General features: G+C 37.1%; 1 protein-coding gene across 2 annotated transcripts in view; it reads right to left on the bottom strand.

Annotated features, from left to right (window-relative positions):
* bcl9l (bcl9 like) overlaps positions 1-24,660 on the bottom strand; it is an 84,112-nt gene that overhangs the window by 15,973 nt on the left and 43,479 nt on the right. For both annotated transcript variants that reach the window (XM_079826034.1, XM_079826035.1), the window contains exons 2-3: positions 10,974-11,038; positions 5,079-5,483 (exon numbers count right to left, since the gene is read on the bottom strand). In XM_079826034.1, coding sequence (XP_079682160.1) covers positions 5,079-5,394 — 316 coding nt within the window. In that variant the 5' untranslated portion in view covers positions 5,395-5,483; positions 10,974-11,038. The remainder of the gene's footprint in view (positions 1-5,078; positions 5,484-10,973; positions 11,039-24,660) is intronic.

Genomic DNA, 24,660 nt, shown 5'->3' with positions numbered 1-24,660 from the left:
AAACCCGCACATTTAAAACTGCCACGTACTCCAGACACAGAGCACTCCAGAAATGTTTTGGCATTTAAGCGACATGAGAAGACACAAGGCCTCCAAAGCCTTGAAACATCCCCTAACCTTGAATACCAGACACGGTGAGGGAGAAAACAAGGGAGAGAGAGTGTGAAAACAGGAGGAAGAGAGCACAGAGCGTTAGGTTGTGGTGTCCTCGGCCTGCGCATGCCGTGTTGGCGGCGGGCAGAGATAAAGAGCTGACCTTTTCTGCATCCTCTTTTGTTCCCAGCAGACATCAGTTTACGTAAATGAGTGAGTCAGCTCTCTCTCTCGCTCTCTGGTCTACTTTCTCTTTAATCATTGGTCCTTTCCAGGTGTGGCAGTCGAGTGGTCTGAAGTGGCTGACTTGCATTTCATTTGAATGTCTTTCTGTTTGCTTTTCTACCAGGTGAACAATATTTACAGCGAAAGAGAGAGAGGAAATACCCCTGAAAAACAGCTGGATAGTGGTGGCAAGGATCTCGTTTCTCGTTTCCTATTTCTGATCCTCTCCACTCCTTCTCAGCAACCAAGGATATTATTGTTAAAACTATACTAGAACTCAACTAAAACTTGAACAAAGCAGTCCCACATATTTTGACTGATACATTCCATGACTTGACAGTTGTTCATTATTACTATTATGATAAAAATAATTTTAGGTACTTTTGAAGTATTTTTCGTTTGAACTCATAGATTAAAATAATAGCTTACTCCAATAAATAACTATTTTAAAACATTTATTTTAAATTATTTAAGATATTTTATAATATTATTGTTAGATTTTATGCTATTAAAAGTATTTAACATAGTTCAAGAAAATATCAAACATATTAATATTATTTTACACATTTCCTTAAAATGACATTTTTAATCAAAACACTAATTGTAATAAAAATTTATTATATTTTAAAAATATATATATATTTTGTACATTATTTTAAGATATTTGAAATGTTATTAAAATATTTAATATCATTGTAAAAAATATCAAATATATTAATACCATTTTAAAGATTTCAGTAAAATGACATTTTTAATCAAAATACTATTTGAAATAAAAAAATAACATTTTCAAACTATAAAGTATTTTTTTTACATTATTTTAAGATATTTAAAAAAATAATATAATTTATTATGCTAAAATATTTAATTTTATTTAAAAATATCAAATATACTAATATTATTCAATAATGACATTTTAATCAAAACACCAATTGAAATAAATTATATTTTCAAACCTATTTTTTACATTATTTTAAGACCTATTAAATATTGTTATTTAAATAATATTATTTATATTTTAAATGCTATACAAATATTTAATATCATTGTAAAAAAAATATCAAACGTATTAATATCATTTTAAACATTTCAGTAAAAATTACTTTTTAAAATCAAAGCACTAATTGAAATAAAAATTATGTTTTCAAAACTATAAATTATGTTATTTGTTATGTTAAGATATTTTAAAATAAAATTATTTATATTATATTTACATTTTAAATGTTATTAAAATATTTAATATTATTTTTAAAAATAGCAAATATATCAATGTTATTTTAAACATTTCAGTAAAATGAATTTTTTTAATCAAAATGATATTTTCAAAACTATAATAACCCCATCTTCTACCTTCCATGCGGTTATAAAGCCAAACAGGTGTGAGTGTTTGTGTGAACGGGTGAGAGTGTGTATTCACACACAAAGGAGCTTCAGTGCTATTACAGGAAGCCCGGATGACTCAGTTTCTCAAAATCACACTATTGCCCCGTTATTTCCCCTGATCTCTCTCTAATACACACACAACATACACAAAGCACTGGGCACATGGAAATAAAATAAGAATCGCACAATGAACCAAACAAAAAGAAATGGCACACACACACACACAGAGTGAAAAGAAAAACACGCCTCCGCAATCCAGGAAGAGAAGACCTGTTATTGCTTTTTATATTGGGCAGAAGCTGTTCGGGTGATTCTCACAAGACCTGTCAGGAACATGCTTTGCTCATATTTCACCGCAAAATAATAAAAAAAGAAATTATATTTTGAATAGATTATATGCATTTTTATGACACTTGAGCACATTCTCACCACCACCTCCAATTCTCATTGTCTCGTTCGCTTTCACACATTTAAATCTACCGCGCCCTGTCAGTCAAGACAGACGCTCACAGTGCCAAAAAAGCTCAGCATAAACTGATTCTTGCATCTGTGATATGACACATTATGTGGCATAAAAACAGGTTAACATGGAGTGACATTGCACAACATCTTAGCGGTAGTGGCATTCATAAGTGTTACTAGGGCAACCAGAAGTAGAAACAGACTAGCGTCCAATCAGTACAGCAGCTGCTGACATGCAGCGACAGAGTCATTGGTGGTGCGGTTCCTCTTGGTGAATTTTCATTCAGGTGAACGGTTCCTTTCATGACGGTCCTGGTGAAGCAGTTACTCTTGTTAATAATTATTTCATCATTTATTTTGGGATATTGTAAACCATTTAGAAATGATTTCATATATAAAAAACATCAAATGTGTATGCTTTTTTATTTTTATAACAATAAAATGTAATGACCTACTGATAAAAAGTACATTCACTTATTATATTTAACAAAAATAATTATTTCAATAGAATTTGACCAATAAATGATCTCATATTATTTCAATGAAATAATTGTACATTATTTTAATATACTTTAAAATATTATTATGTATATTATATTTTAAATGTTATTAAAATCATTTATACAAAAAATCTAATATATTAATATTATTTTAAAGATTTCAGTAAAATGGCATTTTTAAAATCAAAACACTAATTGAAATAAAAAATAAATTATATTTCAAAAACATTTTTTTTTACTTTAAGATATTTTAAAATAGTATTATTTATATTATATTATATAAATTTTAAATGTTATTAAAATATTTAACATCATTGTAAAAAATATCAAACATATTAATATTATGTTAAACATTTCAGTAAAATTACTTTTTAAAATCAAAACTAAAATAAATTATGTTTTTAAAACTAGATGATTAAGATATTTTACAATTATATTATTTATATTTTAAATGTTATTATTTATATTTTAAATGTTTAATGTTATATTTTATATTTAATATTATTTAAAAAAATAGCAAATATATTCATATTATTTTAAACATTTCAGTTAAATGACTTTTTTAATCAAAACACTATTTTCAAAACTATACATTATTTTAAGATATTATTTATATTACATTATTTATATTTTAAATGTTTTAAATATGTTCAATATTAGTTCAAATATTTTTTTTTATTTCAATAGAATGTATGACCCAATAATTGACAATCACTATTTTTTTTTTTTATCTCATTTTCATTTCATATATTATTTAAATTGTAAAGTATCTATATAATCACTGTAGTATTTTTGCACTGCCTTTTTTATAATGATTTTAATTAACACATTAGGTGTGTGTCCCAATTCACATACTTATGCACTATTCTATAACATTTTTAAGTATAAGATGTGTAAGTAGTGTGGTAACACGGAAAATTCCAAAAAGAAAAAGTGCACTTTAAATACCCGGATGATGCACTAAATTAACGGAAAAAACGAAGTGTGAATGTTGGACACTCCGCGCACTCAACTGTCGCAGCTTTAATTACGTAGTGGAGGGGGAGGCAATACCAGATTCCGATGTTGAATTACAAAACAACCATGTAAAGTTCATACACTACACGGTTGAGTACATAGTGTATAAGTGCATAGTGTATAGTGTGTCATTTGGGGCACAGCTATATATAGTACATGTTATTCTAATTCAGCTCAAATAATTGTATTACAATAATTAAAATTGAATGAGAATCACCATTAAGAATAATGTGAATAACAGAAAAAGCTAAAGTTACAGTAATGATATTGAGAGGAAACTGTGCTTGAAAATAATGCCACAATGAAAAAAATCTCAATGGTCTTAGAATTGTCTTTTTTCTTTTCTTGTCTTTATATCCAAAATGTAATTTCTTTTTTCTGCTTTGGTGTGAAATATGACCAGGATGTGTTTTTGTCAGACTCACCAAACCACATAAGGGAACTTGTGTGTATGCGTGTGTATGTGCATGTGTACTAGGGGACCTGTTGACATTCAGGAACTTGTGTAGAGTCTCCCTCCCCCTCAGTCTCTCCACCCCGCTCTATTCTACTTCCTGTCTGTGTGCAGCGACTTTCTCTACCCCCACTTAATTAGTGAGTGACACACAACAGGACGACCAACAGGAAAACACAAGCACTTGTGTGCACACGCATTGCGCACGGTTTCAGGAGCATAACATCTGACATGATACACACATATAAGCACACACACACACACACACACACGTGTGCTCAGAAAGGTCAGGGCATTTTTGAGTAGCTAAAAACAGGCCGTTTCATCTTTACTGTGTTTCCAGTTAAAAGGGGAATTCCAGAAATGTGGCCTTTTTAGGTTGTTGATCGAGAGATACAGTGATGATTATAAATGAGTAAAATGAATATGTGTAGTGTTGAATTTGGTTGTGCATGACTTATTGAGTGTCATATGTGTGCAAATGAGTGTTTGTATTATGTTAATCTTCCATAGCCTGCATTTTAATAATGGACATTAGTCCCTGGTCCACTTTACAGAATATTCTGGACATTTAAACCCGGAACCATCAACTTAGACAGGAAAAATAGTACGCATAATATTATAATGATGGATAATATTTCCTTCAAAACTACTTTTTTTGTTGTTGTATTGAATGTCAGACTCTAACATCATATATCAGACATCAATATTTACTAATTGAATTGTGGTTGGAATTAAGGTGGAAAAAGTTCCCACAAATACAAACAATTTTAACATACTGTACGTATGTCACAAATAATGAAAATATTTGCGAAAAATATGTGCGTGTTTCAAGCTATGTTATACATTTTATACATGCCATTTTGTGCATCAGACATCCAGTCAACGGACTGTGGGAGGCTCGTGGATATTCCGTCTAAGGATGAGAGTAGCATTACACCTACCTTTGGCATCTGGCTCCAAAACAGGGGTGAGTGACTCTCTTTGGTCTCCTGTGTCCATGGAGACGCTCCTTTCCCTCTTTGCCTTGGTCTTCATCATCCCACCGATGCCACCACCTGATTGGTTGAGGCTCTTCAGTCCAGGGTTGCTAGGAGAAATCTGGTTGGATTTGACTCCATGGCTCCCAGACCCACTGCCCTTTGACCCTTGGTTGCCAGCAGGTCCTTGCTGCTGCGCTTGGTTTACATTGGGGAGCTGTGATTGGGCCCCGCTTGTCACTTGCTTGCCATGATTGGATAATTTATTTTCAGAGTGCATTTGATTGGCTGGTGATGGAGAGGAAACTGAGGGGGTTGGGTTGCAGCAATATGTCGTGTCTGTCTGTCAGTGAGACTGCAAACAGACAGCTGAAGAGAGAGAGAAAGATGAAAGAGTGTGAGAGTTTGTCATACATATCCAGTAATAACATGCAGTAAATTTCACCCACTTCAGCTTATGGTGGTTTAACAGATATCATTAAAGAGTGTCATTAAACTCATGTGGAGTCAAAAACTGTGCATTTAGTGGTTATTTTGACTATGGACATTGTAGCACATCTAACCAGAGATGATTTATTTTATAACATTAGTTTTACTAGTATTTTGCTTTTAATTCCAGAGTTACAAAATGTGAAGTCGCTTTTGCACTGATGCCAATGTTTTTGTTTATGTTCATCAACTTCTGAGAAAATAAAGTATTTGATTTGCTGGGTTATTAAAAAAACATATTACTATTAAATTATAATTGAATATTATTAAGATTAATAATAACAAAATATTAAAATTCTTATTATTAATATGATTTTGGTCAAACCCTCTACCTGTAACTTTCATCATATCTTCTGAGGCAGGTTTATGTCTTACAAAACAAGCTCTCAACAAGTAATTTCTTGACATGAAACGGAAGTTGCGATAGTCTTTCTTCCCCATTGTGACGTATATTCGAGTGAAACGGCTTCTGGAATTAGAAAAATATAGGGTGGGATTTGATTTCGTCCTTCAAGTATTGATTGGACTGTAGGAAGTTGGGCGTTGCTAACACATTTCTTAAAGGGGTGATGAATTGAGAAATCAACTTTCGCTTTAGCTTTTGATTTATAAAAGGTCATGGTTATATAAGAATATCCTGTAAGTTTCAGAGCTAAAAACTTCCTTGTTAGTCAAAGAAAAGCTTTTATTGACAGCTGGCCCAGCAAACGAGAAATCTGGGAATGTGCCTCCCTGTGACATCAAGAGTGTGGTGAAACGCCGCCTTAAAGGGATAGTTCACCCAAAAATGAAAATTAGCCCATAATTGACTCACCCTCAAGTCATCCTAGGTGTATATGACTTTCTTCTTTCAGACGAATAAAATCTGAGTTATATAAAAAAAAGTCCAGGCTAATCCAAGCATTAGAATTTGATTCATAGTTGCTCTGTTTTTGAAGTCCAAAAAAAATAAATCTGTCCGTCAAATAACGTGCTCCACACGGCTCTGGGGTGTTAATAAAGGCCGTCTGAAGCGAATCGATGCGTTTGTGTAAGAAAAATATCCATATTTAAATCTTTATAAAGTAAACTTTCGGCCGACCGCCTTCCCTGTTCAATTTATGGAAAAATTGTTGAAAGTTCCCCTGCCGATCGAAAGACTAACGCGACCAGGTTCGCTCGTCATGACGTCACGTACGCATCTTGAGTTTCACTTTCAACATTCAACACTTTTCCACGGAAGGCGGTCGGCCGAAAGTTTACTTGATAACGTTTTAAATATGGATATTTTTCTTACAAAAAAGCATCTATTTGCTTTAGAAGGCCTTTATTAACACCCCAGAGCCGCATGGAGCATGTTATTTGACGGACAGATGCACTTTTTATGGACTTCAAAAACGGAGCAACTATTAATCAAATTCTAATATTTGGATTAGCCTGGACTTTTTTAATATAACTCTGATTTTATTCGTCTGAAAGAAGAATGTCATATACACCTCGGATGACTTGAGGGTGAGTAAATTATGGGCTAATTTTCATTTTTGGGTGAACTATCCCTTTAACAGTAGAATAAGTACGCCTGATACTGTAGTCCGGCCCTCCGTCTCGCGCCTGCCCTGCTATAGATAAATAACATAGGCCTACGTGGAGCTAAACCGGATCGAACTTCCAAGCAATAAACATGCTGCATAAGCTTCATTCGGATTCCAATATTAGGAATGCATGGATGAACGTTATTTTTAATGAATATCCAGGTCACGTGGGGAAGACATTGCACGTTTTTTTCTTCATTTCACCACGGATTCGTTTGTAAACTAGAGACTTGATTTGAAGACAGGATGATATTACACGAATGAACGAAGCAACATACTTATGCGAGTAAAAACATTTTTTTATATTTGATAATATTGCATTGTTACAATCGTTTGATTGGATCGTGTTGGTTCATTGTGATTCGTTATCAGACTCGGACATGTATGGGCCAGGGCTCGCAAAGCCCATCGTCCCTGGGCTACGTGTTTTCCAGACGGGCTACCAAAACGTATCACCGGCTATCTTAAATAGTGAAATAACATTCCTTTCTTGATGTGCGTTGTTCACTCTCTTGACTTGATATTTGAAGGAAAAATACAATGGCGGAAGTTTTGATCATGCTGATTTGTCTGACTCTGCAGTGAGGCTTGTGTGTGCATGTGTGTGTGTTAGTGTGTGTTGTCACTGTACAGCCGCGTTTCCACCGCAGGAACTTTCCCCAGGAACTAGGAACTTTGGGGTGGTACTCTGTGTGTTTCGACCGCAGGAACCAGGGTCTAAATGAAGTTCCGGGTAAATATTTCCCCCTCAAAACGGCCCTGCTTGCGAGGTAGTACTTTTTCAAAGTTCGGGAACTTTCGGGGGTGGGACTTGGGCGCTGAACATGCTGATTGGTTGAGCTCACGCAGCATTTTATTTCAACCGACATTTTTAAAAGTCTTTTGCGAGGTTCGTTCTGCGTTCAGTAAATAAATATCAATCTTGCTCTTTCTGTCCGTTGGCGCGCGTTGTCTCAGCTATCTCACGGTCAATGTCCGTAATAGCTGATAATAACATACGTTGTCTTATTTTAAATCTAGCTTTACGAGCTTTCAGAATACACTTTAGTACCTGTGCTCGTCTCTTTTCCGCAGTTTTGTTAATGACCTCTTTAGCCAATACATAACTAGCAAAAGCAGCGCTGCTTGCATCTCCTCCATACTTGTTATTGTTGCAGACATTGTCACGCAAAAATGATTACTGTCCGCCGGTGACTGGGAGGAACAGTCACGCAGTCCCACATCTCTGGACTAATTTGCCTAATCTTCACGTTACTTTAGCAGTGGAAACGCAGACAGTAGCAGGTCTGGGAGAAAAAAAGTTCCTGTAAAAAAAGTTCCTGGTACAAATTGTTCCGGGTAATTTCGGTGGAAACGGGGCTTATGATAATTGAAATGAGCTGGATAACATCACCGTTTTCTCCAGAGCGACTGTACAGCCGAATCAAATTCTGTTGCATTATTCTCCTGTCTAAAGGCCCTTTCACACCGGACGCGTAACGAAAAAGCGAAGCGGGAAAAGCGAATATTTCGTGTGCGAATAGTTCGCCTCAAAACCATTCACACCAGCCGCGACGCGAGTTTGCGAAGTTTCAGAGCTCCAACATTCCAAAACATTCGCGGCGACAGCTAAGAAACACGGACACGTAATCATTCAGTGGAGACGAGCTTTTAATTTTCTTTAAAAGACAGAGAAGAAGGTTTTGGGTGCACCCAGTCTTAAAGAACAGAGACTGAAGGGGAGGATGCTAATCTTGTACAGGAGCTAAAACTTTATCATGGCCGGTTCCGAACTTACTTTCAAATGTCCGTGGGACAATTTGAGGAGCTCCTCCAGACAGAGACGGTAGCAGCGCATCTGACGACACACGCACACACTCACACTCACACTCACACTCACACTCTCTCTAAAGGAACGGCTCGATCCATAGCTGCTGTGTTTCCAGTTGAGTCACAATGTAAATATTTAAGTGCCACAGTCGTACTGACGGAAACACATTCACTTTCCATAGTCGCGGACGCAATTAGATAAAAAAAAAAAATTTAATCAATTTATTGATTATAATATCTGTAGCCTATAGTGGGCAAACACAGCTGCATCTGTACAGCTGTAAACACAACTACAGCTGTAATCTCGTGAGAAATGCGACACCTGGCAAAGGTTAATGTTGATTGAATGGCTAGTGACATCAACTGGACATTTCGTGACCTTTGTTTCCTGGTATGTGATTGGTTTAAGCCTTTTCTGTCGCTGCGAGTGTTAAAAAAAATCGACATCGAAACGAATAAAAACAAAGATCGTTTTTTCGCCGCAGCACATTCACGTTCGGTGTGAAAGCTCTCATTACACAAACAGCTGATCAAAAAATAAAACGATCGCGCAAATTATTCGCGCGTCAAGATCGCGTCCAGTGTGAAAGGACCGTAACACTGTGAAGCTGCTTTGAAACAATCGGCATTGTAAAAGCGCTATATAAATAAAGGTGACTTGACCTGACTTCAGTGTGGCACGTCCATAAAAACTGAACGTTCCATGAGAGAGGCTCAAAACCAGGCCAGAAAATAGCCTATTACTTATTCACTATGTTTTTGAATGTAAAAACCACGCAAACGTCATAAGTTGACCTCAGACAACAGTATAAAAAAATGTAAAAAGCCAGTTCATGACCCCTTTAATTTGTCCTTCATCCTGTTCCGTGCTGTGTAATGTTGATGATCACGTTATTTTACATATGCATCTGCTTACATACGATCGCTTGTTTTTTTGCGTCTTCTTCGCCTGTGTTTTGATGAGGAGATTCTGTACTCATTCGGAATATGCGTAATAGCGCCCCCTAACGTATAACAGTGAAAACACGGAAACACAGAAAATGACGTGTTCCGCGGGGAACAGTTATCGAACAAATAACGAAAAATGATGTGTTTGGCGGGGAAAGAGTTAATAAATTATATTAAAGGGATAGTTCACCCAAAAATGAAAATTAGCCCTTGATTTACTCACCCTCAAGCATCCTAGGTGTATATGACATTCTTCTTTCAGACGAATAGAATCAGAGTTATATTAAAAATTGTCCTGGCTCTTTCAAGCTTTATAATGGCAGTGAATGGCAGCCCAAAATTTGAAACCCATAAAAGTGCATCCATTCATCATAAATCCACACAGCTCTGGGGGGTTAATAAAGGCCTTCTGAAGTGAATCGATGGGTTTTGTAAGAAAAATATCCATATTTAACACGTTATAAAGTAAAATATCTAGCTTCCGGCTGACCGCCTTCCACATTCAACTTACGAAAAAAGCGTAACTGGCCTGACGATGATGTCGGACGTAGCGTAGCATTTTTAACAGCGAGAGGCGCTACACTTTCTGCGTAAGTTGAATACGGAAGGCGGTCCGCCGGAGGCTAGATATTTTAATTTTTAAAAATGGATATTTTTCTTACAAAAAACAATTGATTCGCTTCAGAAGGTCTTTATTAACCCCCTGGAGCTGTGTGGATTACTTTTATGATGCACTTTTTTGGACTTCAAATTTTGGGCTGCCATTCACTGCCATTATAAAGCTTGGAAGAGCCAGGACATTTTTTAATATAACTCTGATTGTGTTAGTCTGAAAGAAGAATGTCATATACACCTATGATGGCTTGAGGGTGAGTAAATTATGGGCTAATTTTCATTTTTGGGTGAACTATCCCTTAAGGGAATCCATGTCACTTGGAAATGTAATGATCTAATTTTGTTCATGTTTAGTGCAGACACAATGTCAGGGGGATTTGTCAGGAGGATTTGTTTGCAGAGGATGCTGCGGGTTGGATTTACGCACCTCACTGGGATGAAGGTCCAACAATCAAGAGCATTCCGACGTCACCTCAGGGCACGCACACTGATCTGTAACACACACACACACATACAAGAGAGATTTAATAATGCTTTAATTTAATTCAGTTATGATCTATTATCACACAGAAACATCAAAAGCAAATATTGATACATTTTAGCCTACTGACTGAAGAGAAATTAACCTTTTGGAGAGGTGTAACTGTCACTTTAAGAAGGGGGCTGTAAATTATGTTTGGACACCCTAATGCCCAGAAGTGAGTTTCTTGTTTAATTTGCTCCACCCACGGTGAGCAGGAACCACAAAATCTCCCCACCTTCAATAATAATATCCAGACTGTCTCATTTTTCAACAAACAATTCTTATCCTCCCTCTTTCTCTCTTTTTCTCATTTCCCACAACCTTTCATTCTTTCTTTGCAAATGTAGAAAATTAGACACCTTATGAGAACTCAAATAGAGCGATATTTGCATCTTTCATTAAATGCGCATCTACTTAGAACATTTAGCCTACATGTTTTCATAGATCCTAAAAATCCTAAAGTTCCTCTATATGCTGGTTTACTCTGAAAAGGTCACTGATATCAACCCTTAGTACGGTATATACCCATTTAAAATGTACAGTCTTTCTCTTCTGGAAATGAACTGATGAGTCATCTTGCACTCAGAGGCGTGTCCATTTTTGTTTAATCAAATGCTCTCTAGTCTAGCAAAGGATAAGCAAACATCCACCAAAGGCAAAAGGCTATTTAAAAAATGCATTAAGACATGAAAAGAAAAATTGGGCTTTTCAAGTCACCATGAAAATCAAAATTGAAATGTTTTTTGTTGTTTTTTTACAGAATGTTGCAATGTATAATAAATAAATGATTTATCCATGCACATGATTATTATATTACAATTCAACCTCCCCCTCGAAACGGCATCTGTTCCCTTCATGATGTCTCGGTGGAGGGTGGGGCTATATATCCTTCACAACTGCCATTCAGGCCTGCCTCCGTTTAGTTAGCAACGCCCAACTTCCTACAGTCCAATCAATACCTGAAGGACGAAATCAAATCCCACCCTATAGTTTTCTCATTCCAGAAGCCGTTTCACTCGAATATACGTCACAATGGGGAAGAAAGACTATCGCAACTTCCGTTTCACGTCAACTTTCAAGATATATTTACAGACTGAGGTTCTATCAGAGGAAAACGGGAGTTGAAACAAACTGACCACATTCCAAGAGTTACTGTAGACCCAGAACAAATACACACATAAAAACACATACATGCGTCTCTCATGGCTCTCAACACAGCTGCCAGGGCTGAAATGTGTGAAGGATTGGGTTTCTCTCAAGTGAATGACGAGAAACTGCACACAATCCCAGCAGCCACCTGCCTGTGTCCATAACCTGCAGACCTCTCCTGCATGTGTGTGTGTGTGTGTGTTGAGGGAGTTCCCATGCGGTCGCTGCAGGTCTGTCATGTAGAATGTGAAGGAGAGGCATGCGGTACATGTTATACATACAGGTCTGAACAGGACGCCCAGACACCTATTGAACAAAACACCAGCGTTCATGCAAATGATCGAAAGAAATCTGCCTTGTTTGCCAGGCTCTGAAAGGTAGTAGGGCTGCACAATTTGGGGATAAAAATGTAATTGCGATGCTAAAAAGAAAAAAATCTAGGTTTGATGTGCTTGTTAGTAGGCAGTGTTAATTTTGACAGCAAATTTTGATTTAGTTTTAGTCAAAGTCTTTTGACTAAAATGCCATTTCGTTTTTAGTTATATTTTAGTCACCTGAATTATTTTTAGTTTTAGTCTAGTTTTAGTCGACTAAATCTACAGTAGATTTAGTCTCCTAAAATCTAATGAGTTTAGTTCAATTGTGATACATTAAGCATTTAAGCATTACAAAACCGACTTGTAACTTATTCTTCTGTTAAAAATCACTTGAACTGACATTTTGACATCATTTTGTTTTTGACATTAAAAATACACGAAAGAGAGCTCAATTCACTTTTTTGTTTGTTTGTTTTTTTTTAAAACATCTATATAGTTTTTATAACTTTATATTCCTGTTTTAGTTAGTAAGCTTCAAATAAGTTTTTTTTAATTTATTTTTATTTCAGTTAACATTTATTTAATTTCAAGTAATGAAGATTTTTTTATGGTTTTAGTGAACTATTATAACCATGATACTTTATTGAATATGTGTCAAATACTGGTCTTTCCTCCTGACTATAAATTAAATGGGAATTAAATAAAATATAGTTTATTGTGTAAGCAAAAACAAATATATGATGCGTGACTTTAATTATAACAAGCTCGAAATACGCATTGACTCTTATTTTGAAATGTCTGCGCCTTACTATTGCAGTTGCAGGATGCTCATTCAAGTTCAGGAGATAAAATATGCATTGTTACAACCGTCTAAAACATATAACTATACAAACATTGTAAAGTAAACAAACATTGTCATTATTCATCAGCATTATCAGTTCATAAACAATTGTCTGGCATAAATGTGCGCTATTCATTGATTGTGAGCTGCTCTGGAGCGCTGTATTGGGGATGCGTGAGCCAGTAGAGCGTGCAACAGCACTGTGTTTTCCAGCGGTTAGATCAGCACGTTCAAATCAAATGTGCGCATCTGTTACACAGGACATCAGTTCTGACTGGATTTCTTCCCTAATGGTTTTTATTTGTTGACGAAAATGACAGTAAGTTTTCGTCATAGTTTGTGTCATCCAACACTAGTTTTTATTTAGTTATCGTCTCGTTTTCGTCAGTGAAAAAAGGTTGTTGACGAAAATTATGACGAAAATTATTCGTCAACGAAATTAACACTGTTAGTAGGTCTGTACATAATTATACAACAGTTCTCTGGTTCTCAAATCTGATTGGCTGAGAGCTGTGCGATATTCCCGTTTGTATCACTCCGCTTTTGGCGACTGACATGGCGGACATTCACCGTATCCCCCAGAGTTAGATAAGTCCATACATACCATTCTGATCTCCGTGCGTGCCATAACTCTGTCTGACGCACCTACCGTTAGCCTAGCTTAGCACAAAGACTGGAGATAAACGGCTACATCTAGCCTACTGCTCAACAAGTGACAAAATAACGCCAACATTTTCCTATTTACATGTTGTGATGTGTATAGTTACATTGTGTACCAAGACCGACGAAAAATTAAAAGTTGCGATTTTCTAGATTGATATGGCTAGGAACTATTCTCTCATTCCAGTGTAATGATCAAGGAACTTTGCTGCCGTACCATGGGTGCAGCGGCACAATGATATTACACAGTGCCTGAAAATAGGCTAACTCCGTCAACATGGTAAATGGTAAATGGACTGCATTTATATAGCGCTTTTAACAGACCTACGGCCATCCAAAGCGATTTACATTTTGCCTCACATTCACCCATTCACACACTCATTCACACACCGACGGCGGTGTCAGCCATGCAAGGCGCCATCCAGCTCGTCGGGAGCAGCTGGGGTTAGGTGTCTTGCTCATGGACACCTCGGCACTTGGTCAGGTGGAACCGGGGATCGAACCACCAACCTTCCGGTTTGTAGACAACCTACATGAACCACTGAGCCACTGCCGCCCTGTATACATAACCAATGTGACATAACCAATGTGACAACCTTATTGCACAGAGAGCGTGCTGGGGACTATTTTCAGGCGCTGCGTAGTATCATTGCACCACTGCACCCATGGTACGGCAGCAAAGTTCCTTGATTATTTGATTATAGCTGCTCACGTGTAGCCTGACGTTGTCATACTCAGATTCTAGTCAGAATATGAGTCTGATACTGCTCTATTGGGCTGTGATTATAGGGCGTGTCTAAACCGAAATGCCTCTGCACTCAATTGGATAGACAATCAACCAATCAGAGCAACGGAGTAAGTGACGTATGTTGAGCGATGCATAGTAGTAGTGGAAAGTTCGGATCATTTTACGGACTCGGATCTTTGAATCTCGTTCAGCAAAATGAACAAATAATTTTTCAAGTAATTTCGTTCATTTCAGCAGAATATAATTAAAATGTCACATGTTAAATTCCCCAACACATCTATTATTTATGCAAACGTTGATCACATTTGGAATAAATTATAAATTATAAGCTAATGCAGCCAAGGCCAAACTTTAAGAAAGAAATGATTCATTAATTGCTAAGCTGGGTCTTCAGGATATGTTAGGGCTATGTATTGCCAAGAATCTGGCGATACAATACATTATACCCAGTTACGTTCTGAGATAACACTGCCATCTAGAGGTTGGCTTTTATACAGTCTGAGGTTCAAACCGAACACAAAGCCACGGATCTTGGATGTAAATAAATTAATATATAAATATCGATACAGTGTTTTATCGATACAAACATAATATCGCGATATTCACGTGTATCGATATTTTCTTACACCCCTAGGATATGTATGCAGTCTGTTAGTTCCCCTCAGCTCCGAATCCGAGTCGTTCTTTCTTTTTGTCACTTCGCATTTAATCACATCTGTTCCCTGGAAAGATTAGTTCACCTCTCGAGTCTTCACGTTCGAGTCATTCGTTCACCAACTCACAGCCCCATAGGCTGAATGCAGAAGATCCTGAACAGAACCGATGGCATGTAGTGCATGCACGGTCAACACACAAAATGAACGAATCGCTCTCTGAGAAAACTCATTGTTCCTGACAACAATATTGAGTCATATTAAAGATTAGTTCAAAAGGAACAAATCGTTCATGACAAATCACTAAGTTGTCGTTTACTATCTGTATTGCTTTAATACTGTGATGTTTTGGAATGTTTAATACAAATAAAAAAACAGAACTCAACTGCACACACGTTGGAAGAAGAAGAAGAAGAAGAAGAAGAAGAAGAAAATGAGTGTAAACGATCTTTGTCGGTGTTGTAAAAATAATTTAAGGATACACAGAGTACTTTAGCCTGACGTCGTCATTCTCAGATTCAAACGAATTCAACCCAAGCGCTCTTTGGTGATGTGAATGGTTACGTTACTGTTCATCATCGTATAAAGCCAATTTGATTGGTCCGAACAGCTTTGGTTCGAGCATAGTTGCTCCACAACGGATCAGGTCCAGACCATACTTCCCGACCTCAAATGTTGTGGGCGGGGCTAAGTTCAGCTGGCATCCATGCTAACTCACGTGTAAAAGAACCAAGCGACAACCTCCCGCAGTTTCTCTTGAAGCCAATACGGCTGAAGTGACTTAAACTGCAATTCATCGACTGGCCGCTAGGGACAGACTCCAGAAGGGAGCAGAATCTCATTGAGCCCGATGTTAAAATGCTCAACTTTACAGCAGAAGAACACATGTTTACAGCCTGGTACAAATTGTGGTTTTGGTCTATACGGCTAATTTTGCCCTTTATGACAACTGTGAGGGGGGTGAAATTTTTTATAACTAATTCGTTTACATAATATAAAGCTTTAAAGTCCTGCATAACTAAGGGCGTGGCCACTTTGAGTGACAGGAGGATAGTCATTTATCTGCTGTCTGTTAGTCATCGCGTCACCTCAGCTCCACCCACGTCCCGCCTCTTTGCCCATTTTCTATTATATGGGAGTGACGCACGATGACGCGCTGACAAGATGGCAACGGCCAGCTCGACCCTAATTTGCGCTTCAAAACGACACTTCAGAATCCTATGGGTGACGTCACGGACACTACGTCCATATTTTTTTACAGTCTATGAAAAGAACACAGTGCTGCGCTCCATTCTGAAACACAGAGCGCATATCTTTATTTTATTAAATCACAGCTGTCATGATTCGAGGACATACTGCAATTTCGGTATCATTTGTTAAATTGTCCTGCCCTAAAAGCTAGTATTTAAATTTGAATATTTACTCATAAATATGCGGTATGTTTTACACACACAGAGGCACACAAACACTTCCAGTCAGATGTAGAGTCGGTGACGCTAACGGGGTCCCACACATATTTCCATCCCAGAGGCATTTAAGCTATTGACCTCAAAAACAAAAGAAACATTATCGGTTCCTCTCACACCCCCTCACTAGCACACCTCTGCCCCTCTCGCTGCTTCCATCACACTCTCCGTCTCTTCAACGGGAAACTTTCTTTTTCCACTTACTGCCGTTCACAAACACCCTCTCCTTCCTCCATCGAGAGTTATTTACACCCTTTCTTCCTCTCGGTCTCAAGTAATGCACTTTACCCCTTTCTATTTCTCATTAAGACGAGGTGTGTCATTCCTGCGCCACAGCGGCACCAAATGGATATGCGAAAATAGTTTGATTTCAACATTTTCTGGAGAAGATGTGCGTGGGGTTTGCCACTGCAAAACTGGGACGATAGCACTGTTTATTCTAAGTGTGCGCTGCATGTCTTCTGCCGCTTGAAATGCTAAAGCTCCTTAAGTCAGCTGGATTCTGATTGGCTGTTTTTATCATTCATCAGCTGGTAAAAATCATTCTGAAAGTGATTTCAATGATATTGTTCCTCTGTGTCATTATAGTTGTGGTGTAGAATTTACGATTATTAAAATGTAATAGTAATACGGTAACACTTTACAATAAGGTTCATTAGTTAACTACTTTAGTTAACATGAACTAATAATTAACTGCACTTATAAAGCATTTATTTATCTTTGTTAATGTTAATTTCAACATTTACTAATGCATTATTAAAATCTTGTTAACATTATTAAATGCACTGTGAACTAACATGAACAAACCATGAACAGCTGCATTTTTATGAACTTAAGTTAACAAAGATTAACTAATGCTGTTCATGGTGAGTTAACTAATGTTAACTAATACAACCTTATTGTAAAGTGTTACCAGCAATACAGTAGTTGTCATTATAGTTGGATCTTTAGCCTTTGGCCCTTAGAGTGTTTTTTTACATATTTTTGTGCTTTTGCAGATATTGTTACACTGTGTGGTTGTTAGGGTGGTCTGAATGTTTTTATGCATTGTTGCATTACAGTGTTTTTACACATTGTTGTGTGGTTGCTAAGTTGCTCAGTGTTTTTACACATTGTTGTGTGGTTGCTAAGGTGCTCTGGCCGGTTCTATATTACTGTATCAATGTTTGTAGCACAAACATTGCAGGACAAGTTATGCATCAGTTTCTTCTTGTTGTGTTTTTTAATTTTTTTTATTATAATTTCATTAATCAAACGAACAGATAATCCCACCCCAAATACAGTCAGTGTTTATATTTCTCAGAGGAATTAACTTGAAAATGGCTTATTGATTGTCATCACTGCACATGTAAAATAGGTAATAATTATTATAATAAAAACAACAACACTTTACCATTAAATTGACGTTTCAGAGGAGTTAGCTCACACACAACCTGCTGAACACTAATTAGTCATTAACTAAAACACACACAGTGTTCATTACTTATTAACTCCAAGAGGAAATTCTCTCATGATAATGTATTGTAACACCCTTTGTGCTCATCTTCTAGAGTGGACAGGTCATGTTGACTGCACTAACTGGAATCATTAGCATTAGTGATTGACCGATATGTTTTTTTAATGGCTGATGCGAAAGGTGGCAGACTGATGATTATATAGTCTGTAGTGAAAAATAAGTGCTTTTTACAGCCTATACTTTAAAAGAATATACTTAAGTGCAAAGTTTTCAGACACTTAATTGCATGTTAATTGCAATTAAAAGAAAATGTACTATATTTAAAATGTATATTAGATGCAATTAGCTGAACTTTAAGAGATATTTTGACTTACTTACTAGTCCATTTAAAACATATTACATTTAAATGTAATATTAAATAATATTAAATAACACACTATAGCTAAAATTATAATAAGGAATTTTAACACTTTACCCGCCATTGACGAAAATTTGCGGCTTTCCGTGTTTTCACTGTTATACGCTAGGGGGGCGCTATTACATTCTTCTGAAAGAGTACCGAATCTCCTGATCATAAAGCCCAATTTACACTCCCCTAAAGGATTATTATGAACACCCTACTAATACTGTGTTTGACCCCCTTTCGCCTTCAGAACTGCCTTAATTCTACGTGGCATTGATTTAAAAAGGTGCTGAAAGCATTCTTTAGAAATGTTGGCCCATATTGATAGGAGAGCATCTTGCAGTTGATGGAGATTTGTGGGATGCACATCCAGGGCACGAAGCTCCCGTTCCACCACATCCCAAAGGTGCTCTATTGGGTTGAGATCTGGTGACGGTAAAATGGGGGCCATTTTAGTACAGTGAACTCATTGTCATGTTCAAGAAACCAATTTGAAATGATTCGAGCTTTGTGAGATGGTGCATTATCCTGCTGGAAGTAGCCATCAGAGGATGGGGACATGGTGGTCATAAAGGGATGGACATGGTCAGAAACAATGCTCAGGTAGGCCGTGGCATTTAAACGATGCCCAATTGGCACTAAGGGGCCTAAAGTGTGCCAAGAAAACATCCCCCACACCATTACACCACCACCACCAGCCTGCACAGTGGTAACAAGGCATGATGGATCCATGTTCTCATTCTGTTTACGCCAAATTCTGACTCTACCATCTGAATGTCTCAACAGAAATCGAGACTCATCAGACCAGGCAACATTTTTCCAGTCTTCAACTGTCCAATTTTGAGCTCGTGCAAATTATAGCCTCTTTTTCCTATTTGTAGTGGAGATGAGTGGTGTTGTCTTCTGCTGTTGTAGCCCATCCGCCTCAAGCTTGTGCGTGTTGTGGCTTCAAAAATGCTTTGCTGCATACCTCGGTTGTAACGAGTGGTTATTTCAGTCAAAGTTGCTCTTCTATCAGCTTGAATCAGTCAGCCCATTCTCCTCTGACCTCTAGCATCAACAAGGCATTTTCGCCCACAGGACTGCCGCATACTGGATGTTTTTCCCTTTTCACACCATTCTTTGTAAACCCTAGAAATTGTTGTTCGTGAAAATCCCAGTAACTGAGCAGATTGTGAAATACTCAGACCGCCCGTCTGGCACCAACAACCATGCCACGCTCAAAATTGCTTAAAATCACCTTTCTTTCCCATTCTGACATTCTGTTTGGAGTTCAGGAGATTGTATTGACCAAGACCACACCCCTAAATGCATTGAAGCAACTGCCATGTGATTGGTTGATTAGATAATTGCATTAATGAGAAATTGAACAGGTGTTCCTAATAATCCTTTAGGTGAGTGTATACTTCCGCGTCAAGTGTATGCCGTAGCTACGTCGTAGGCTGTGTATTGCACGCGTAGCCTACGATGTACCCTGACGTGCACCTCTCCAAAAATGTAACAACGCGTCAATTCTACGCGGACCGCAAGCGCTGTGATTGGGCTGCCAAAACCCCTCCCTCAGGTCAATAAATACATTTAAAAAATCTGCGATAGGAGTGTGTGTGTGTGTCCAGAAATGGGATGACAGTTTCATCCTTACATCTGCTATATAACACAATATTTTGTAGTCCAGAGATTCTTTATGTTAGTGAATAACTACATAGATCCGCTATGAGTGTGTGTGAGCTCTTGATGGTTTAGTGGTAGAATTTTTGTTAAGCGTGCCAGATGTTCTGGGTTCTAATACACCACTGTATAGTTTATTTATTTATTTTCTCATTAAAACCAAAAATGTTAATCAGTGATTGTATATCAAGAACAGAGACACATTAGGGTGCATTTCGTTTAGTGATTTCAACGGAACGAATAGTCTCCGCAACAGCAATCGATTGAAGCGCTTGTCTGTGCACGAGCCACCGATACTGAAAAAAACGGCCACGAGCACTCTGCATGATTTCAAAAACGCATTCCAGCGCCAGTTAAATAATCCCCTCTTATTTAACTCTACTTATCAACTAGAGATGCTTAATTTGTATTATATACAACAACTCAAGCTGCAAGAAAAATCGCTATCTGCCACCATCACTGCTGCTACTCCAACAATGTACACAACAAGCTGCTTCTTCTTCGGCTTTTGTCTTGATACATGCCCGTGGACACTGCCTACTAGCGGTCTGCATGTGTAATTTTTGCACATTGATGAGGACAACAACGCAGAAATATAAATGAAAACCAACGCGTAACTTGCGGCATAGAGGATACGGCGTAGGTCCGACGCAGAAGTATAAATCAGCCTTAACATGCGTGAAGAAGATGCAGAAACAAGCGATATCATATGTAATCATATGCATGTAAAATAACGTGATCATCAACCGTATATAAACCAAAACTGCCTAATGTTACTGAATGAAATGTGGACCCAGGACGAGCTATAGGACTGTGCAAGCCTTAGGGGTGTTAATGGACTCTATACTCCAACTGTGTTTGATCATCACTCTGAATCTGATCTGGATGTAGTCTTTGACAAAAAAAATTTTTTCTCAGCTTTTTGCTTAAAATGTAACTTTTTATGAAAATTACCCATTTTCAAGTGTTGATTAAAAAATAAGGCATTAAGCTAGAATAAAACTCTTTTGTTTTTTTGTTTAAAAGCAGAGGCTCTGTTCTTTCTTTTGACATATTGCATGTTCAGATACAAAAAAATATCCTGGGGGCCATGAAAACCACAAAAATGCTGGCGGTGGCTGCCAACTTTTTTTTATTTATTTTTTAGTTAAATTAGCTTTAGTATGTAAGTCAGCACAACAAGATAATTAAAACAAAATGATTAAAAATGTACTTTAAAATAAATCTATTCATTTGACAACATTATTACAAAGAGCAGAAGTGACCTTTCTAGGTGTATATGACTTACTTCTTTCATAGATAATATCCTGGCTCTTCCCAGCATTATAATGGCATTGAATAGTTCCCGAGTTTTTGGAACTCCAAAAAGTGCATCCATCCATCATAAAAGTGATCCATATAACTTTAATGGGTTAATAAATGCCATCTGAAGTGAAGCCATGGGTTTTTGTAAAAAAAAATATCCATATTTAAAAACTAATAAACAATAAATCACTGGCTTCCGGCAACGGCCGTACACACGTTCATGAGAGAGTCAAGTTCCGGCAAAAGGGGGACCTCTGACCCGACGTATCATGTAAACGTATCAGCAAACTGCTGGGAATTTCATTAAAAAGTTTAGAGAGCATTTACAAAGAGAGAATAATAAATAAAGCCAACATTATAGTGCAGGATAAGAGGCATCCCTTATATTATGCTTTTGAACTACTGCCATCTGGACGGCGGTATGGTGTTCCCAGATGCATGAAAAACAGGACCAAACTATCTTTTGTTCCCCAAGCAATCAGATTTTTAAATTCATCCTCTAATGATGATTGATGGTCAGCTGGTCTGGCTATCTTATCTTAAACTCTAAAGTAGATTTATTGGTTTTAAATTATGATTGTATATGCCAATTATGAAATCCTAAATGTCTGTGTGAGTATGCTGCATATGTACTTTCCCTACGGGGATAAATAAACTGACTAACTAACTAACTAACTAACTAACTGTAGGACGTAGTTCCTCTTCTCTTACTTTATATCGAAATCCTCCAACATTTTTATTTAAAACTTTTTAGACGTCTATTTTGTGGCCAGCGTTTTGCTCTATCCTCTGCCCTTCCGCATTTGTCAATTCTCAAGCTTCTTCAAGCTTACGCTACACCTACGTCATACGTCGGGTCAGAGGTCACCCTTCCGGGAGCCAGTGATTATTTTTTATTCGTTTTTAAATATGGATATTTTTCTAACTTCACTTCAGATGGCATTTATTAATCCGTTAAAGTTATATGGATCACTTTTATGATGGCTGATTGAGATTTTTGGGGCTTCAAAAACTCAGACACTATTCAATGCCATTACAAAGCTGGGAAAAGCCAAGACTTGAGTTTGTCTGAAAGAAGAAAGTCATATACACATAGGATGATGGCTTGAGGGTGAGTAAATTATGGGATAATTTAAATTTTTGGGTGTAAATTTTTATTCCTTTAAATGGCCTTTTTATTCAGTACCAATAAATTATAGTGCAAGTAAAGTTTTTTTTAAAAATATATATACTTTTAACCCCTTGCCTGTCTCTTTTGTCTAATGTCTGGCGAGGAGAACAACTCAATTCATGCTATAATGTCCTCAATCGATGATCATTTTACACATTTGAATGTGAGACTTAATCCTCGTTATTGTTTTATCGTTATTCTTTTGTCTGAATTCAGTGATTAGCAATAGCCTTTATGATGGCACAAATGGCCCATTAAGCACTCTCAGAAATCCACATATTATCTGAAGTCTTTCAAAAAATAAAAAATAAACAAAAAACACATCCTTGGAACTTTATGTGAATTATTGTAACAAAATAGTAAAGCTCCTGGTCCATTAGATGCATTAGAGCTACAGTTAGCATCAAGCTACATAACACAATATAAAGATTCAAATTACACTTTCACTCAAAATGTCACTTTAGACCACCATTGAGTGTTTGTATTAGCTTCCTGTCGCAATATAATGGGGATTTCATTCATATGGTGATGTTAAACATGTTATATTTAGCATTTTATATGGAGCTCATCGCTACACCTGCTAGCAGTTATAATGTAAACATCCATTATTGATATAAAATAGCCCAAATCACATTAGACGCTTCTTAGTTCACGCGTAGAAATGTAGAATTGGTTTGTTCTTCACAGAGACAGAATGAGGAAGTGTAAACACAGAGGAGCGTCATGCAGGATTGAGCACATAAAATGATTGACAGCAGTAGAGAACGAATGAGCGCATGATGACTCATATCTGACGCAAATCAGGAAGAGGAGAGACCGAGAGAGCTGTGTACATGTTTCAGTTGAATGGAAATCGGATAATTCAGTGAGGAATGAATAGAAATGGTATTCTGTATGGCGAAATATTTAGCAAACGTGATAATAAATCAACATTTCTCCAAATGTGTGCACTTTTGAACTAAGATCTGAACTAAAATCTGTTCTTTGCGAGCCGCAGCAGACGAGAGAGAATTCATTTGCGTGTGATATTCCATTCAAAATATTGTTCATTACAGATCGATTATTATGCACTCCTGACATAAATTTATCATAAACAGTGGTCAAATATCAAAGCTGGAGCCTTTAATCTGTCTAATGATACTGAGTTTGTCCAGATGAAGTTAGAGTGTGATGTTTTATTGAGCAGTGAATGTTGAACGACAGTAATCTGGGGCCGTCTGCGATCTTTGACTGCAAAGGGGTTAATATTTCAAGTACACTACAAGTGCAACTTTAATACATTCAATACAATTAAGCCCACTTCTTCAACTAAAACTAAAATATTTAAATCACGCACGGACTAAATTCAGCAAAACTTGTAATTTCATGGGGTCTTAATTTGTTTATTTTTCCTAAAACATTAAAGATTCCCACCAAAACAAAGTATTGATGATTTTAGTTCAATCAAATGCTCTCTAAAACGAGAATGCCCCTCCCCCGGGACCACCTGTGACAGCAACTATTTAAAAAAAAGTGGGCCCTTTGATATGTCCCGCCTAAACTTCCTGTTTAGAAAGTTTCATTACATGCGTCATAGTTTGTGTACATTAAACCATGAAGTCTTTAACGCAGCAATTACATCAGTGTGTGTCTGAATAGCTGTCTTAAAGGAACACAAATGCACACCTCTTAGACCAATGAACTGTTTGTGTGAAAGAGAAAGTGATTCGAGAGAGAGAGAGAGAGAGAGAGAGAGACACGTGGGAGAGAGCAGA

The sequence above is a fragment of the Gobio gobio genome (assembly GCF_949357685.1).
Source record: "Gobio gobio genome assembly, chromosome: 9".
In the NCBI taxonomy this organism is placed as follows: domain Eukaryota; kingdom Metazoa; phylum Chordata; class Actinopteri; order Cypriniformes; family Gobionidae; genus Gobio; species Gobio gobio.
This window is presented reverse-complemented; position numbering and strand designations above follow the sequence as displayed.